This window comes from Rosa chinensis, chromosome 7 (assembly GCF_002994745.2).
Source record: "Rosa chinensis cultivar Old Blush chromosome 7, RchiOBHm-V2, whole genome shotgun sequence".
In the NCBI taxonomy this organism is placed as follows: Eukaryota; Viridiplantae; Streptophyta; class Magnoliopsida; order Rosales; family Rosaceae; genus Rosa; species Rosa chinensis.
The window spans coordinates 64,525,980-64,545,280 of NC_037094.1; the positions used below are offsets into that span (position 1 = coordinate 64,525,980).

Consider the following 19,301-nt stretch of genomic DNA (forward strand, 5'->3'; position numbering starts at 1 on the left):
TAAACTATAAACCATCAAAGTAAGTACTATTGTTGTGTGATAAACATTTAGATCAACCCAAAATCTTCATATTTAAATCCATAGAGGAACCTATTACTATTTGTTATAGTATAAACTATAAACCATCAAAGTAAGTACTATTGTTGTGTGATTAACATAAAATTCATGATGATATTCCAGATTATGAATTAAATTAAAGGACAGTTGATCGTGATAAAGTTTTTTTTTTTTTTTTTTTTAAGAATAAGGGATTAGGCGATATTAGGTTCTCGGAGGCAGACGATGTAGAGAACTTGTCCCACCCTCAAAACCGAAGGCGAGGGGTCTGCCCCACTCTGGGAACCCACCGCCATCGTGATAAAGTAATTGTTGTGTGATAAATGTAAAATTCATTATGAATTAAAGGACAGTTGATCGTGATAAATTAATTTGGGGTTGGGATAAGGGATTAGGCGATATTAGCTCCTCGGAGGTAGACGATGTAGAGAATTTGTCCTACCCTCAAACCCGAAGGCGAGGGGTCTGCCCCACTCTGGGAACCCACCGCCATCGTGATAAAGTAATTGTTGTGTGATGAACGTAAAATTCATTATGAATTAAAGGACAGTTGATCGTGATAAAATAATTTGGGGTTGGGATGTATATATTCTCAACACGCCCCCGCACGTGTGACAAATTTTCAAGCCATACACGTAGACAACTTTGAGTGACGTGAAGCCCGTGTGGCCAAGAGGCATACACACGTGAGATAACCCGCTCTGATACCATGATAAAGTAATCTGGGGTTCATATCTAAAACCAATTGGCAATGAATGGAGTAGCCCAAACGCTTAAAAACTTATAAGCAAGGTTCCATTTTTCTCATTTAAGATGTATATATATATTCTCAACAGATCGTTCATTATAATCAATATCCATTAAACATTTCACCAACTTATATTAATAAGTCATATATTAACTCATGCATGGAAGATTCATTGATTTCACCAGTCCTTAATTATAGTGTGGTAGTACCTCTACCTTATTAAAGAGGAGGTTTTATTGGTTCAACTTCTCTGGGGGTAGACAGTTGAATCCCAATTTAAGAGAACAAGTACCTAATAGTTCTGTGCCCTAGTTCTGTCCTTAAATATTTTTGAAGATAAAAAAATGAAAATAAAAAATGATACATTTAAGTTTGAGTTAGCTCGATCATGGCCTTATTCAATTGCTGTCTGTGTTTTTTGCTTTTTCTCTTTGCTTCTTGAAGTTCATCCGTGAATGTGAATCATGTGATATTGAGAAAGCAGTACCAGTTTGGCTCACAATTGGACTGCAAGCATCAGATAAAAAATTTGTAAGTTTATAGGGGGTGAAGTTCCTTTGTTTGGGGAAAAGATCTAGCATGGGCGTGAAGGATGGTATAGACTTGAAGAGGTGTAGTTAACCAAAATTTCACCAACCCTATATAAATTGGGGAGGGACCCTAAATAGACTACACTGCTAATGACATAAATACCAGGCCTGTTTATTGCCACTAGTCAAAAAGAGTTAGGACACAAGAAAAATGGGTTCTTGAAACTAAGGACAATTTTGTAAGGTAGCTACCAAATTGAAAACCAAATTTTATTTGATCCTCTGTTGATTCTTTTGGAAGAAGTTTTGTGTATATGTGGAAAACTATCCTGTTTTAGGTTAAGTTTGGTTTTCCGGTGAGTTTAAAGAAACCTAGGTTTTGCTGTGAAGTAAGTAAAATAGATTAGCATTTGGTAATTATGTCTATAACAATGTAAGTACGAAAGAGTGTGAGTGTTCGATAAGTTTTGAAATAAAACCAATAGCTTTTTGTGGCAATAGGCTAGAGGCTCCAAGACTATTGGGCATTTTCAAATATAATAACTTCTTGTACAAGTTTTTTAACCTACTTATTATTAAAGCAGTTCTTTTTTCATGTATACCAACAATACTTTTATACTTTACATTAGACTCAAAGCTATTGCGAGAAGACGAGACATTCCCTAATTTCACTTAATGAGTTCTGTACATGGTTATCAAACAGCTTACTAGCTAGGTTAAGTAGAAACCTTCATTCCAAACTGTCCTCAAAATTAATCTGTGGAAGTTTCTCCATGTTCCAATCCTAAAATATAATCGCAAACCTCTAATTACACCTCACGGACAATATAATTTTAAACAAAACATCTTTGATTCTTTTCTGTTTTATTTCTGCTTTTTTGGTGGCTTACTTTCCTAAATTGCCCTTTTGTTAGGAAACCCAGTTTTCGTTTACCTTGAGATTATTTGGACTTGTGTTTATGTTTAAAATTATTATTATTATTATTTTTTGATTATGATTGAAGATAGAAGAGGGAGAGATCTCCCCTTTATTAGAAGTAGATTCTTCTTTGATTCTTAATTTACTCAAATCTCCTCAACTAGTGCCTTGGCAATTGCGAGTTGAATGGGGTAATTGTTTGCACCAGATCTCTCAAATGCATTTCCACTCCTCACACATTTTTCGGGAAGAAAACCAGGTTGCAGATGCTTTTGCAAATTTTGGCCTTTCTTCGGCACACTTGGTTTGGTGGAATTTCCCTCCAAATTTTGTTTCATCGTTATGTTATAGAGATTATTTGGGTCTTCCCAATTTTGTTTTCGTTAGTTGGGTTTAGTTTCGTTTTCCGTTTGCTTTTGTGGGATAAGGCTTGACGTCCCCCCTCTTATGTGTTTCTTTTTCTTTCCTTCTTTTGAAATAAAGGGGAGATGGAGAGCATTATTGTTCTTCTATCTTCAATGTTAATAATATATATATATATATATATAATTTTAAACATAAACACAAGTCCAAATAATCTCAAGGTAAACGAAAATTTGGGTTTCCCAACAAAAGGGCTATTTAGGAAAGTAAGCCACCAAAAAAGCAGAAATAAAACAGAAAAGAGAAACTTAAAAGGGGGCCCAATTAAATTGTATTAAAGGCTTTGAAGAAGAGTGGGGGGTTTTTCAAGTATGAATCCACCTGCCTTCATTAACTCATCTTGAATTCACTTAAATGCAGAAATCAAGGATGACCATTGAAGATCGATCAAACACAACCCCCTCACTTTCTTCAACATCTTTCATCGTCACTCTCACCAGCAACCCCTTTCCTTCTGTTAAATGCTCCCAACCCACCTCTTCTTCCCTTCATTTATGTTCTTGTTTTTCTGATCAAGCCCTGTCTGCCCTCTCTCTCTCTCTCTAAATTTATTCATGAAGGTTTCAATCACTTCCTCTATATAACTATGATCTGTCAGCAGCTACCACCTTATACGTCCATAAATCTCTTAAAATTGTTCATCCACAATTCGATCAACTGCACTTATTTCTTCTGTACGTACTAGCAGGACAATCCAACTAAACTGCAGCAAAGAGCTTTGGACCGACAATACATATGTTATCTGGTTAATGTAAACAAAGCTTCTGAATCGTAAAATGGCCATTTTGCTCCATTAATACTTGACTACAATGTTTAACAACCTGCACTACCTAATTACGAAATAATGCATGCACCAAAATCTACGTTAACTAGTCTTTAGTTTCGATGCAAACATTGAACTTCAAATATATTGGAAATTCTAAGCTTTAAATGAAAATATATGATAATTAGGTTTTCTACCTATTGCCATCTGATTTTGAAATGACGAAGACTAATTCGGGCTAAGCTCTCGGAGTTGATAACCTTTACCCTCATGCCTAGCTACCAACACTGTTTTGGAAATAAGTTAAGATTTGTGCAAGTAGTGTTTGCCTAATTTAATACTAGTGATTTGGGGGCCAAGTAGAATTAATATATGGAAGGTGCATGATCGATATATAACACTGTTGAGAAGGGCATGCATGTTCTTTATGATTGTGATGCACGTCAATGTCCCGATTATGGAAATTATTCTATGCACCGACGGTGTAAATGATCCAACACTTATAAGACGATCTTAACCCTTGATATTTATAATTAATATTTTTATTAATAAAAGGTTTCGATATGAAATGGAGGAGGTAGGGGATGACAACATATATGGCCTAGAAAGCAGCCTGTGAAATTGATCACTTTCAGTCGTTTTTAGATAGAATTAATTAAAGAAGAATCTGTTAGCCGTTGAGTGCATGCACAGGACTATATAGTGCTCGCGGGCATCATAAGGTTTTCAACCGAAAGCTGTATATGTGTGCTTGCATTTATAAGCAGGAAATGGAAGAGGGTACTATCTAGCTTGCTAGTCTATGAGAGTTCTATTTCAAAAACTGTAATATATACGAAGAAGTATCAAGAGTTGCTTACCAAATGATGGTTCACGTAAGAATATAGGACGCTAGGTTGATATTTGACGAGAACTATTCACTGAAAAAGCTGAAATCCAGATTTGTGCATTCTAGCAGCCTTCGTAATTCGCTTCATAAGTTGTACATCTCTTTTTTATATTAACCCGGCCTTTTGATGTGGTGTTGTGACGAAAAAAATAGCTTCTGAAAATCATTATTCACGGGTTGTTCTTTGAAAAATATCTATTTAATTGAAATTCCCGATCATCATATATAGTATTTAGTCAAATATCTGTTCATAAATTGAAAATAGTATTTGTCTATTTTTTGAATTCCTTGATAATATGCGGCAAAGATATTTGAGCTACAATAATGAAATAATGATGTGATGAGAATAAGTTAAGAGAAGGTATGTATAGACGTGTGTATGTGTATCCTTTTCTGGTTTAGAGGGAGGAGTATAAAATGAAGTCCTCAAATCAGAAACTAAACCTGGTCTTATAATTATTACATAATCTGCACATACAAAGTGATCCCGGCCTTAAATCTTAATACAATTTCAAGGGCTTAATTAGGACTAATACCAAAAGAATCACCACGTTCATTACAATGAGAAATTTGTTTGTTTTTTTGTTTTGTTTTTTTTTTTTTTTGGCTGAAACGAAAGAGATTTGGTTTAAATAATCAAATTAAATAAGTAAAAAACCCTAGTCACCGGCCACCTCAAATAAGGTGGTAGAAGGTAGAAGAAAGGTCTCTCATTCTCCTCTCCCATTTTCCTTTCTTTTTCTTTTCTCTTTCCTGTTTAGTCGTCTTTGTTAGTTGTTACTCACCATGGTCCATTATAGGGAATTAATCTGTGTCATGCTCAGATCTCATTATCCCATCTCCTTTTTTCTAGCTCATTCATTGGTCTAATCCTTCACTCAAAATCGTACTTAAAATTCTTTGTTATCACTAATGCAAAGGATTTCTGTGAGATTCTCCGGTGCTTTTAGCCATCTACGTCATATCCCCAATTTTGTGGATTTAGATGGAGTTCATTAGTTCATTTCATTCCCTACTATCCACAATTTGTGAACAGTTGAATACCAAGTCTTTCACTAGTCCGCCTCTTGTTTTGCAATTTCTTCTTTGTTAGATAATGTGGGTTCTACCATAATCGATGTTGCTTCAATTTGTGGCCAATAGTCCTACTTAAGTTCATATGTTATTTAAGAGCTTTTGGTTTTGGGTCGTGTGGGTTTGGCTATAAACTGTGTTCAGTTTTGGTGATGTAAGGTTAGTATCACTTTTGCTTTTAATCTTATGTGAGCCCTTTGCATTTGCTAGTTTGTAGAGAATCTGAGATTGATGTTTTTGACTTTTTGTTGTCTTATCGACCGATTTGTTGTACTATTCAAGTGTTTCTGACAGCAATCATATTGATTCTCACACGTACTACCAATACTCATCATCTACAAATTTAATCATGGCTTGCATTTATATTGGCCTAAGTTTTAATGTCAATATAGACCCTCACTTTCTAAAGCATAACAATCATGTTTGAATATTCCAAAGTACTCAAGTTTATTTTCTACATATGCAACATACATATATCCTCAACCCTTCCCGTATCTTCTTACCAACTTAACGATATCAAAGAGCGCTTCATCCTTAATTCCGGTTTATAGCTCTACTCTTTATTGTTATACTGGGAAAACTTTATCCATTACTATATAAACTATAAAGCCTCATAAATAACAAGCAATTTTATTCGTATACATGTATGTTATGACTCAAATTTTTTAATGTTTAAGTCGATCTCAGCCGTAAGTATTATACATATAGAAATATATATGTGTGTACAGGTATACGTACTCTGTATATATATGTGACATGGAGGTTTCCTAGTTATAAAGTGGGTTATTATCACAAATGGTACTTGAATTTATCCTCTATTTTATCGATGGTACCTGAACTTCAATTTTGATCACAACCAGTACCTGAACTTTTCGATTTCATTTTAAATGGTACCTAAGGCCACTTTCGATCACTATTCCGGCCAAAAAAGCCAAATCTAAAAAAAAACAAAAAATAAAAAAATAAGTTCAAGGCAAGTCTATTACAAAAAAATCATCACTATATATGATCGCAACCCTCGAAATCATCAAAAATCATCACTATGATCGCCTCCCATGTCGTTTTTAGTCAGAATAGTGATCGGAGGTGGCTGTAGGTACCATTTAAAATGAAATCGAAAAGTTCGGGTACTGGTTGTGATCAAAATTGAAGTTTAGGTACCATCAATAATATTGAGGTATAGTTCAGGTACTATTTGTGATAATAACCCTTATAAAGTTGGTATGAAATTTCATTTCTACTCTATTAAATAAAGGCCCCACATTTCTGAGCAGACTTCGATCGATCATCAGTAACCTGAGAAAGTTCAGTGGATAGTCTGATGGTTGCTGGTGCCATTGTATTCATTAACTCTTTCTGTACTCAACTTCTTATCTTTCATTTTTACTTTTTAGAGTAAACTCTTATCCTTCTTACTTGATTGAGCGAGGCCCTTTCATTGACGTCTTACTATCTTTAGGAGTGACTTCAGGTTTCTTCTTTCTTTAATAAAGCAGAGAAGAAGCTTCAATATTTATTGCTGCTATAAATATGGCTGATAAGACTTGCTCCTTGGAGATAATTTTTTTTTTTTTTTTGAAATCTTTAACCGTTTGATGAACTATATAAGCCCCGATGCGCTGTGGTTTGTTGTTTATTTAGTACAAGTAATAAATTAGAGCTTATATGTTTAAATTTCACCGGTATCATAAGATAGGTAGGGTGGGTATAAAAAATTAAAATTGTGTAAGTAGATTAGTAACGCTGTTTCTTCATGAGAACCAAACTCTTTCACTCAGTGGAGTCTCTTTAACATGATGTCATTGTTTTTAGCATGCCACGCCCAATTCTCTTCCTTGATCTAAACCAGAGCCCTAACTTGGGATGTCACTCGTCGAGCTTTTTGAGTTGCGACTAGTCGACTACAGTTTTACTTTCAATGTTGTGGTGCCGATAAATTGAACGAATTTTTTTAATTGCTTGTTGGCATCTCATCGCTAATTGGGACTATGAAATAATCCTCTGTAGGTAGTTTGGTGGCAATGCCAAGGTCCCTTTGTTTACGGATTAAACGAGCATCGATCTCAAAGGTGCTTTTCTAATTTTCAGAGTAGTGTCTGGTATTGGTCAGGCGGAGCTAGAGCTTTACTATTAGAGTAACTAACGGTGCCAATTAGTTGTTGTTTTGGTTATTCATGAATATGAGAATGGATAGTGTATATTAGGGTTGGGCATTTAGGATCTGCATATACTAGGGTCGGGCATTGTCCATAATTTTCAGAACCCGAACCGGGCTCAAGTTTTTGGGTCAGTCTCAGACCCAGCTTTCCAGAAGTCAAGATTGGAATGAGCCAGAACTGAAGTTTTTTGGGGCCGGGTTTGTCTGGTTTTCAGTCCTTCTCAAGTAGGGCCAACGCCAAGAGAAGAAAGAGGCGACGAGACGATAGGGGATTTATGTTCTTTTCGGGACCATCGGCAGCAGGCAGTGGATTGCTGCGAAGATCTATCACCGATCCATGGAGAAACCTCTCTTGTTCAATTCCCTCCTCCAACCACCCTACTTAACCACTCATCAAAACTTGATTTGTTTTCCATGGTTTTCTGCTCTTTCTATAAGGCATTCTTTTCAAATTAAAGAGTTCCAACCAATTTTTTTTTTTTTTTTTTTTTTTTTGGTGATGGAAAGATTTTTATTCAAACAAAAACTACATACAAGGAAAAGACCCAAAAAAAACCCAAAGAAAAAACCAACAGACAAAAACAAACTAGTTCCAACCAAATTGTACGCATGGGTCCTGCGCTTTTAATAGTAGGATTACTCAAGTAATGTATCTTTCTATCACGCCCATGATAGGTGGGTATGGTTTTTGTTCCTATCGTCAATAAATATTGACTTTTTTCCACTCAACAACAAAAAAGCTTATATTTTGCACTTTGTGATTGCTCTGTTGTCGTTTATTTATACTTTGCGCATCTCCGACAATGCAACTCCGATAGTCGTCTCTGGTAACTCCGACAACACAACTTCAATAGTCATCTCTTGCAATCGGATCTTGCTTTCGGCTTTGCGTCACATGTTGAATTGCACACAAGGTCGCCTTGAGCAAAGCCCATATAGATGACGCATGATTGTTTTCTTGTCATTCTTGCTTAATTTCTGCATGCTATAGTAAACAAACCAAAGAACAAAAATATTCCGTATGCTTTGGATAAATTTCACAGAAAATTGTGTACGCAAGCTATTTTTTCGAGTTGGCATGCTTTAGCAACCAAAGATGATGTAACTCTAATGTTATCTAATGAGTGAAAGTTTGCTTTCAGTTTTAAAATGTAATTGCAAACTCGATGAATAATCCACGAAAACCTTGTTCAATAGTGACCTAGCTTGGAAAATACATCACACATGGACGCTTATAATTGTAGTAATATAATTGCGACATCAATGTACAACTACTTGAGAATGTAAATCTGATAGCTAGGTTGCCGTACTTCTAGAGTCACCAAATGAGGTCACAGATGCAGTGGAACTAATGAAACGTACATTACCGCATCATTTTGGATCTAGAAAGCAGTACTAAGCGTCATGATTAATAGTGTCCTCGGGTTTACTCTGAACAAACCGACGCCAATACCAGTGCTTCTCCCACACTGTATGCACCAAGTCCAGTGGTATCCCTTTAGTCTCCGGCAAGAACAGTGCAACAAAAATGGTCATGGCGAATATCCAACCTCCATAGAACAGGAATGTCCCATATTTGAAATGGCACAACATTGACAAGAAGGTTTGGGACAACACAAATGTGGTTGCAAAGTTCATACCAACCCCCATGCTCTGGCCTATGGGTCGAATCTTCAGGGGGTATATCTCACTTGGTACGAGCCAACTCAAAGGACCCCATGACCAACCAAAACCGGCAGCATAGAAACACATCAACACTAGGACTAGTATGGCATAGCCCTTTGTAATATGCTTGGTGCCGTCAGTACCTGTTGTAAGTGCTAGAACAATAGCCACCCCAACCTATGCACAAAAAGACCAATTTATACATTCTGGTTCAAAATGGCTAAAAATATTAGAAATGAAAATTACATATGCCTACGTACCTGAGTAATGAACATTTGGATACCACCTTGCAGAAACAAAATCCTCCTCCCATACCGATCAACCGCATAAGAAGACACAAGAATCGAAACAAGATTAACCATTCCGAGTATGATGGCTGCAATTAGAGCGGAATCGTTTCCAAAACCGACTGATTGAAACAGCACAGGCGCGTAAAAAGCAATGATGTTGATCCCAGTCACCTGCTGAAAAAACGGAATGGCAATCATTCCAATCACAAGTTGAGGCCTGTACTGCCTCTGAAATATAATCATAAATGGCTCCTCATTGATAGCTTTGGCAATTTCACTATTTTTAATGAGAAGCGCCAGCTCTGGTTCGATGTCTGTGTCTTTGCCTCGTATGTGGATTAGAGCTTTCTTGGCTTGCTCGAGCTTGTTGCGTTCGACTAGGCTCGAGGGGGAGTCCGAAATGAAGACGGCACCAAAGGTCATTATGGCAGCCGGGACAATGGCGAGGCCAAGGGAGAAACGCCAGCCGTGTTCGTGCTTGGAGGTGGCGTAGTTTATGCAGTTGGCGGCCAGGACGCCGATTCCGATGAAGAACTGGAAGCCAGTATTGAAGGCTCCGCGCCATTTTGGTGGCGCGACTTCGGAGAGGTAGATGGGAGCAGACTGTACACCGTAGCATTAATAGTAACTAAATGGAGAAAGCAACTAGTTTTTTTATCTGTGTTATACAATTTGAATCTCTATTGATCGAAATATTACTGTAATTGTTATCTAGAATTTTAACTGCAACATGTAAAACTATTTTCAAGTGCAATAATGGGGGGTGCTGAGAATGCGGATGGCCGGAAAATAGTTCGGGTGTATCCAACGAAAAGTTAGGGTGCAGCGAATAATTAACCAAGGCAGGTACATGCATTTGATATCCTTTATAATGACAGAGATTGCAGGTTTGTAGCTAGACTTACTTGGTTAGTGAAACCAACTCCAAACCCGAGCAAGATACGACCCAAGATCAGCATGGCAATATTAACAGCTCCACCGTTTAAAGCAGCCCCAACGAGGAAAGTAGAACCACCCAAGAGCATGATGTTCCTCCGGCCTAGAATCTTAGTGAGACGGCTCGCTACAAGCGATGCAGCCAAACCGGCTAAGTAGAGTGAGGAAGTGAATAATGTTAAAAGCTGACTATCATACACGCAGTAAATGTTTGGTTTGGTCTCTGATTCCTTCCTCAGTATGGATGGAAAGAATTTTCGAAGGAATGGTGGCATTGTGGTCACACCTCCTGTGAAGATTGTAGATGATCATGGTTAATCTCGCTATCAATAGTAGCGCCATCTATTTTCTGAGTTTATATATTTACTAAATATAGCAGCTTTTGATTTATAATAAAGAAATAAAATTTAGAGTAAATTGAAATGTAAATTATAAGAACAATATCGCCAATGCTAGGACAATAGGCTAGAGAATATGCTTGATAAATAGAGCTCTTCACGATGATTATTGATCAGTTGATTGATATACCTTATCTAATGAAATGTGTACATATTATTTTTCTAAATATAATTTTTTTTTAAATAATAAAAACAGCATTCTCGTATCAATTTCTGTTTGTTATGCAAGTATAAAATATAATTAAACAAGTGTTACACCACTGTCATTTTTCCATTTTTCTTACTTAAGATAGCAATGAGTGATGGTTTTTTTGGATGATTCGTGAAAAATCATATGACAACCTAACAGTCCAATGTACAGCCCTATAGTTCAGCTTGTCATTTTGTGGACATGTCTTTTGGCACTTGATTTTGCATTTTTTATGATGATAATAGGAATAGGGTGTTGGAAAATCAATCAAATCTAACCAAACCCCCATCTGCCAAAGACTAAAGACCCGGGTGGCCATATATAACACTTTTTCTTTTTGTCTGAAGGCCATATAAAATACAAATAACGTAAACTTGTCCCAATCACAAACTAACAACTGGCCATGCACTACCAAAAGATATTGCATTAGACCATTAGACTAGACTAGTAGACAGCCTGAGCAGGAAACTGAATTTTGATACCCAGCTAACAGTGCTCATCTTCATTTCCTCAAAAGGCAAAGTTTTTCTCTCAAAAAAAAAGAAAAAGAAAAAAGGCAAAGTTTAATATTTCAGCTAAACAGTTACAATAATCAATGAAATATATTCTGGAGATAGAAATCCATCGATCGCTAACCGGAAGTATGGAACCACCACCACCACCGCGGCACCGCCTCCTCCTCCTTCTTTTTCTTGTTTAATTTTTAGTTTTTGGATTCTGGTGTTTGGTACTACTATATACAGACGGTAACGTACGACAACTCCCAGCTAATTCAATTCGAACGTTGGAATTATAGAAACCAACCTCGCTGATTAAATCATCTAAAACAAAAACGCACCTGAAATTCCGATGTCGTAGCCAAATATGAGACCGCAAGACGCAGCGACGATGCAGGTGATCACCACTGACAGCGTTATCCTTCCGTTGTTGATGCCGGTGACCGGACCGACAACGGCGAAACCTCCCCCGGCCATTTCCCGCGCTCTGTTCTCTCGATTTCCTGGTCTCTCTCTCAGTCTTTCTCTGAACCCAAAGGCATACTACAACTGAATTTGGTGGAGTCGAGTTGAGGTGAATTTGTAGGTGAATTTGTCCATTACACGCTTCCCACAAAAGAAACCTACCAGTAAACAGGGCGTGTACAGAACTACATATATATATATATATATATATATATATATATATATATATATATATATACCTAATTCTTATTAAAGTATCAAACACCAAATTAGAAAAGATGCATTTGCGTTTTTTGCTTAGTGCTTGGGTCTAATTGTTAGACATACTCATCACTCAATAAGCAATATCTGAACCAAATGGATAACCAACAGCAGTAGACGTTACGTTTCTTTTATTAACAAGTTTCTGCTTTAAAATTTCCCCACTTACATATTAATGCTAGTGCATCTTTGTCCTATTATCTAGGTCAGAAATTAATTCCTATGAGAATGTAATGGAACTCTAGCTTTTTCTGGTAATAGGAAAGCTCTCCCCAAAATTACTCCTTTTGTTTAGAAAAATTGTAATGAAATCTTTTCAGCTGATGTTTTAAATGAAAAAGTATGGAGTTCGGCTAAACTTTTAAACAGTACAAAATCTTTTTGCTAGAGGAAACATGTTATAGGTAAATTGATAAGGTAATATCCATGTATATAAATCGATCACTTGCTTCCAGGAAAAATAATAATATATAACAATAATAATTGATCGATGACTTGCCCATATTCTTTCACAAATTTTGATTTGTTCTTTTTGAATTGTAACTTCATACATTAATATTCATTAATTGGCACATGGATAGCAATTGGAATCTACTTCTTTAAGCTCCAATGGATCTAATTTAACTTAATATATAACACATAAAATGGCATATTCTTTCACAAATTTTGATTTGTTCTTTTTGAATTGTTACTTCATACATTAATATTCATTAATTGGCACATGGATAGCAATTGGAATCTACTTCTTTAAGCTCCAATGGATCTAATTTAACTTATTATATAACACAAAGATATATACTCCATGTTGTGCCAATTGATTGTAATTCTATGCAGGCTATGGAATCAAAAAAATGAAAATTAAGTAGAGGTCGTATTGTTGACTTTTACATTCTATGAGATATTTTCGGAGTGTTTTTTAACTTCTTCTATGTTTGTCTGCTACGTTATCGAAAAACAAAATTAATGTATTCGAATTTATATATTAAATCCAGGAATTTTTTTATTGTTTAAGCTAACAGTCGACCTAAAACAGACTAAACAGTACTAGAATAGAGGGAGCTAATTGAGGGAGTAGGTGAGTCGTGCATGAAACAAAACAAAACGTGCACCTTCCCTTCCCTTCCCTTCACTTCCAGGTAGTGTACAAGGATTTCAAAATTTCCATATGGGAAATGAGATGGCTTCCACTAGGATATATAGTTTATAACTCTTTTTTTAGTATGGCAGTTTAGGGCTTTTATTATGGGTGAGGTTTTTTTTTATCGATTTCTTTTAATAAACATTATAGAGATTTCCATTATTAGATCAAAATGATTGACCATTACATATTATTTTGCTACAATCTACAGATAGACAAGAAGTTATGATTAACATACCAAGGTGATATATAGGATAGGATCATTCATTTGATATGCCATGCTCATTTATTTAAAGTAAGCCTATTTAACTATTGTTTGGCTCCAAAACCAGTATGGGTGCAAACTGTCTCTTTTAAGCGTGTGTGCAGGCGTGCCAGCACCGTGGGGTGCAGTCGTCGGAGAATCCTTTGACCTGACTTCTTGATCAAACGATGTGAACGAGGAGAGCACCAACCTCGTCACAAGGTTCTTTTCTCTGCCTTCCGGAAAATGACTTCTTGCCTTACGGGTAAGGGTTTTGGTTGTGATCTCTTCGCGTCACCGAATCGATACTCAACATTGTAGGTTGAGCAGAGCAATCACTGGGAAGTTTGGAGAAAGCACGGGTTTGCTAAAGCGTATCTTTAGCTTCGCTGGGTTGCACGTAGGTTTGCTCCGGAGAGACTTTGATAATCGTTGAGATTAGTTGATTGAAGAGTTGTGTTTTTTGTTGTTCCGTTTTAGCCTCTATATATAGGCTAGGGCTGGCCTGGCGAATCGTAAAACCGAAGGAACCGCACCGAACCGCACCGAAAAACCCGGTTCGGTTCGGTTCTGTTTTAGGGCATATGTATTTACATTTTTCTCGGTTCGGTTCCTGATGAAGTCTTATCGGTTTGGTTCCGGTTCTTATTTTTAAAACCCCTTTGGAACCGAAATACAGATGTCAGTGTATAAGTGGATATTAGGGCCGAGCTCATTTCTGTAAAATAGACTCATTCTCATTTGATCCGGCGCCAACATCTAATCTGACTAACTCCTATCCATTCGATCAAAACCCTAAAATTTCTCTAGTTCTCTCTAGTCTCTATCACTCACTGCCTCACTTTCTGTGTATCCAACTCTCCATTCTCTAACCCAGACGAGCAAGACGATCGCCCTCAAAGATCGGATGCAGCCCCGATGAGTAAGACCATTGCGTCTTCGATTTGTGTTGGGCTGTTAGCCATCTGCGATTTGGTTGATGCAGCCCCGTCTTCGACCTCCATCAATGTAAGTCTGGACCCCAGTCTCATGCTTTTCTTTCACTCCCTCTCTTATCCTTCTCCTTCATCTTCTTCTTCTTCTTCTCTCTTCAAGTTTCAGTCTTTCAATTATTTTCCATAGTCGTTGACTTCAGGCGTTTGACTAATGGACCAATCGGTTATTGATGACATCTTCAGCCGTCTTCTTGAAGTCCGAGGCTGACCCAGAAAGCAGGTGCAGGCGTGCAGCTATCGGAGTCCGAGATCCGACAACTCTGCTCTGCCTCTAAAGATATCTTCTTGCAACAACCCAATTTGTTAGAGCTTGAAGCACCCATCAAGATTTGTGGTATAAAAATTCAAACTTTGTTCTTGTTTGTTTCAAGGTTTCAATTTTTGATGGTTTTTGCTTACTGGATTTTGTTTACTTGGTTGAATTTGGAATCCTATGTGGTTAATTTGGCAACCCATTTATTCGATTTGATTAGGCAATTACTTGGTCATGGTTGGTACTTTGATAATTCACAAAGATCATATAATAATTGTGGTGGGTAGGGATGTAATATGATATGCATTTGGGGGATATGCATCACGAGCTAGAAATCATGAGGGAGTCATGAGGAATCAAAGTCCATATATGCACCTTTTCATGATTCTCCCTACCACTAAGCCCTAAAATTCATATCAGTAAATATCTGTGAGATCCATATCAGGTTCACAGTATTTGATTATTTATCTTTATTAATTCTATGTCCTTTTAATTATATATGTTGCTTATATAGTTTGTATTCTTTGCAAGACCTTATATAGTTTGTTTTTAAAGGTAGTTTTCTCTCTATCCATTTCTGGTCTTCTCAAATTGTATAGAATTTGATATTCATTTTATGTGGGATTGATTGGACTGTGTGGCATTGATGGTTTGAGAATTGCGAACTGGGCATTTTTGTATTTACTATGCATTTGAGGTGAACTGGTAAATGGGTTTTCTTTTGAGTGCTCTGTTGTGGTATAGATGATAGAAGAACCTACTGCTACTACTACTAGTGCTCTGTTGCTCTGTTTTGCTCAGTTTTGTGCTTTGTTAACTGTTAATGAAAAAAAAGATATTTGCATCTGTTTTGAGGCTATGAAATATTGCTAAACAGAATTGCTTGTCGTCTTCATTTTAGGCCAGGAAATATTGAGGTTGTACATATGCTTACAGCTTGCTGCCTTTGAAATCTACTTCCATGTCCGCAACATCTGCTAGCTCCTCTAACCCATCTGCTTCCAGTGACGAACTATCCGCTTGCAATGACATTGTGCTTGTAAGCAACAACCCCGCGGTAGTTTGAGACTTTGAATTGCTCAGTTTGATGTTGATTGTTGATGTTGATGTTGAACTATTTCAATTTTAGGTTTGTTTCAGTAGGAGACTTTGAATTTCTAATTTGTTATGTTGATGTTGATTGTTGAATATGTAGATTGTAGATAATGTTGAGTTTTATGAGTGAATGATATTTGCAATATTGAATCATTTGAATGTATGTATGGAAATCAGGAAAACTAGAAGCTGGAGACTAGAAAAGGCTGAAAAACAGTTTGTCTATATGGAAAAACCGAGGAACTGATAGTGGAACCGAACTGATCTTGGAACCGAAAAACCGAGAAACCGAGTGTGAAACCGAACTGAGTCTGGAACTGAAAAACCGAGGAACCGACCCGAGAATGGTTGGTTCGGTTCTTGATACAAAAATCAACATACCCGAACCGATTATCTCTTCTCGGTTCCGGTTCCGGGTTCTGGATTTAAAACCGTAGAACCGACTCAGGCCAGCCCTAATATAGGCTACTTGTTGATTCTCCTTCCAAATAGGAATGAAATACTATATTTTAGGCCACGGTTATTGGCCTTTGACTAAAATCAAAACTCTTAATAGTTTGGATGCGAATCTGTTGGATATGCCCATCTTAATATAGCTCCGTTAAGACTCCGTAGCATAGTGGCATGCAATCAGAAAGCCTTGTTTATTGCAATTAAGCATGATTACATGCTTCTTGAATTGTACCACGTCCATGAATCCTTATTTGCATGGGAGACTTGATTGCTTGCATGACATGGGCCCACCATAGGACTTACTTGCATGAGTACTCTTGAATATAGGAAGAGAAGCACATTGCCATGTTCAATTGCATGGGAAACTATCACGCCCCCAAATCCAAGGCCAATATTGTACTGAAATATGGCTCGTGAATTTGTGACGTGAGTCAAAACAAATAAAATTTTCTTCTTGAATAAATCAACAGGAAGTAAAACAAATTATATACATGTTTGAATAGTACTTTTATTAGAAAACAAATATCGGTAATATATTTACAAAACCAAAGTTAAGCAAAATTCGAATCAGTACAGGTATTCACTAGAAATAGTAGTAGAAAAATATTATTTTATCTAGTAGGTTGTAATACCCCGAAAAATCCAAATTAAATTCCGTGGATTTTTATAATTGATTTCGCGGTATTAGGAGTGAGTACGAAGCTTGGAGAAGTTGTGGAAGTAGTTCGAACGGTTTTATTTCGAAATCGAACGTTATTTAGGGGGGTCTCAAAAAGTGACTTTTTATACGTACCGAATTTGAGAAAATTTCCTTCATGAAAGTTGTAGAGCTCGTCGATACGATCGCGTGCATATGTGGAACGCAATATTCGGAGTTCGTATGAATAAGTTATGAATATTTGAAATTTGGAAATTTTCTATAAATAGGGGAAAAATTCTGATTTTTCATTAAGGACGAAAATATTTAGTTTTTGCTCTTCAGTCCCTCCCCCGTTCTCTCTCTCTCTCGCTCGAGACCCATCCCAGGCCGGCAGACCCGCCGACCCGACCCGGGGATTTCTCCCCCCTCCGGCCTTCTCCGGCCCCGGACCCGGCCCTCACTGGACTCGCCTCCGCACGTACAGCCTCCCTCTGGTGTCGCTTTGCTCCGCCGCTGCTCCGAAAGCTGGATCGAAGCCCCTCCGAACCTACGTTTCGACCCGATCGGATCTTGGTCGTGCCGGCGTTGCATGGGCCGATCCTCTCGGTTTTGGGTTGTCCTCCTCCCCCTGATCATCCTCATATCCTCCTTGCTCGACGATTTTGAGTGTGGAGTGAAAGATCACAAGTTGAAGTTTGGACGTCCCTGATTCAATCTGGAAACGTGATCGACGGCCGTGATTAATCCAAACTTCAAAGCTTGATCTAGGGCGATCTAGACCGAATCTCGCTTAGCTCCAGGTATGAAAGTTGATCACCCTTTTATTTTGAAGAAGTTTGTAGTTGACGACTTTTGCATCGGAGGTGGTTGGCCCGGCGTTGACCGCCGCTTGTGGCGGCGCGTGGCGGCGCGTCCGGCCGTATTTTTGTGTTCTGTTTTCAGTTTATTCATCTATGCATCCATACGAGCGTTTTGATATATTATATGATTATTTTAGAAAAAGTTGATAAATAGTGGATTTACGTTTTGACGTTACTATTTAACGTTTTTACGTTTTAACTTCGGTTTACGATCTGTGAAGATCAGACCATCGGTTATACTTCAAATTTTAATATGATGATCGTATGACTGTCCCGATGACTTTGTGTGGTCACGGGCGAAGATCCGACCGTTGGATCTTCGTATAATTGTGAAATAGTGATTCGGAAGGCGATTCGTGAGAATCCGACCGTCGGATTTTCATGAAATTTTGTGGAGATGTTTATAAGGACGATTCAGGAAGATCCGACCGTTGGATCTTCGTGATAATTTTGGAGGATGATCCTAAGGGCGATCCGTGAGGATCCGACCGTTGGATCATCATATAATTTCGATCCGACCGTTGGATCGTCTTTATTTTCGAATCCGACCGTTGGATCACCTTTATTTTTGAATCCGACCGTTGGATCGTCGTTTAAGGTTATTTCGTGTTTCGTTTACTAAGCAAAGACCGTACTTGATTAGGTACTTGACGGTTTGAGTTGACGAGCGTTCGGAATATTGATATATTCGACTTTTTAGAAGACGCAGCTGGATTAGAGGTGAGTAAACCTCACATGGTTCATATTACGAACCGAATAAATTTAATTACTTTATTTTTGTGGTAATTGTGTGAAAATATTTATGGAATAAATATTTGTTTTAAATCATATGGACTTGATCAACTACGGTCCATAGGTAAGTAAAATGATTTTATTATACAAATGAATTTCACGGTTTTTATACTTGAACTATAGTTGGTATTAGTAGTCATTCCTGAGCGGATGATTACGTATATATATATATATATATATATATATATATATATATTTACGTGAAATATATATGTTGATTGGCGTGTGATTGGCATGATGAAATGATTGAGAATTGATTGGATATTATTCAAGCTATTAATCTCTCATTTAATTGTTGAATAATGAAATGTTGATCATGTGGTGTGAAAGCTATTTCATATGCCAAATTGTGAATATGTGGAAATTATTTTAAGAAGTAAAGATTTGTCTTGAAATAATATGTCTCTTATGTGGGTGTACATATGCATATTTACAATCTAAAATTTATAAAGATTGTATGTTGTGAAATTAATTATGTCTGAAAAATATAATTATGAAGCCGGGTGATTACAACAACCCCGTGCTTAAGTGAATTACTGGTAAATGTGCTTCGTGGTGCTTCGTGGTT

At 37.2% G+C, this 19,301-nt stretch overlaps 1 protein-coding gene across 1 annotated transcript; it reads right to left on the bottom strand.

Annotated features, from left to right (window-relative positions):
* Nucleotides 1-8,697: 8,697 nt before the first annotated feature.
* LOC112178803 (sugar transport protein 5) lies at nucleotides 8,698-12,165 on the bottom strand. Its single transcript, XM_024317031.2, has 4 exons — nucleotides 11,879-12,165; nucleotides 10,422-10,741; nucleotides 9,487-10,119; nucleotides 8,698-9,403 (listed from the first exon to the last, which is right to left on the bottom strand). The coding sequence occupies exons 1-4, from the start codon at nucleotides 12,012-12,014 to the stop codon at nucleotides 8,957-8,959; spliced, it is 1,536 nt and encodes a 511-aa protein (XP_024172799.1). The 5' UTR covers nucleotides 12,015-12,165; the 3' UTR covers nucleotides 8,698-8,956.
* Between the last annotated feature and the right edge of the window lie 7,136 nt (nucleotides 12,166-19,301).

What these genes read in the sequence shown, in the direction of transcription:
- LOC112178803 (XM_024317031.2), bottom strand. Translation starts at nt 12,014, where the DNA reads ATGGCCGGGGGAGGTTTCGCCGTTGTCGGTCCGGTCACCGGCATCAAC. An exon ending in CTACGACATCGGAATTTCAG is followed by an intron (nt 10,742 to 11,878) that starts GTGCGTTTTTGT and finishes CAATCTTCACAG; the next exon opens with GAGGTGTGACCACAATGCCA. An exon ending in TCCAAATGTTCATTACTCAG is followed by an intron (nt 9,404 to 9,486) that starts GTACGTAGGCAT and finishes TTTTGTGCATAG; the next exon opens with GTTGGGGTGGCTATTGTTCT.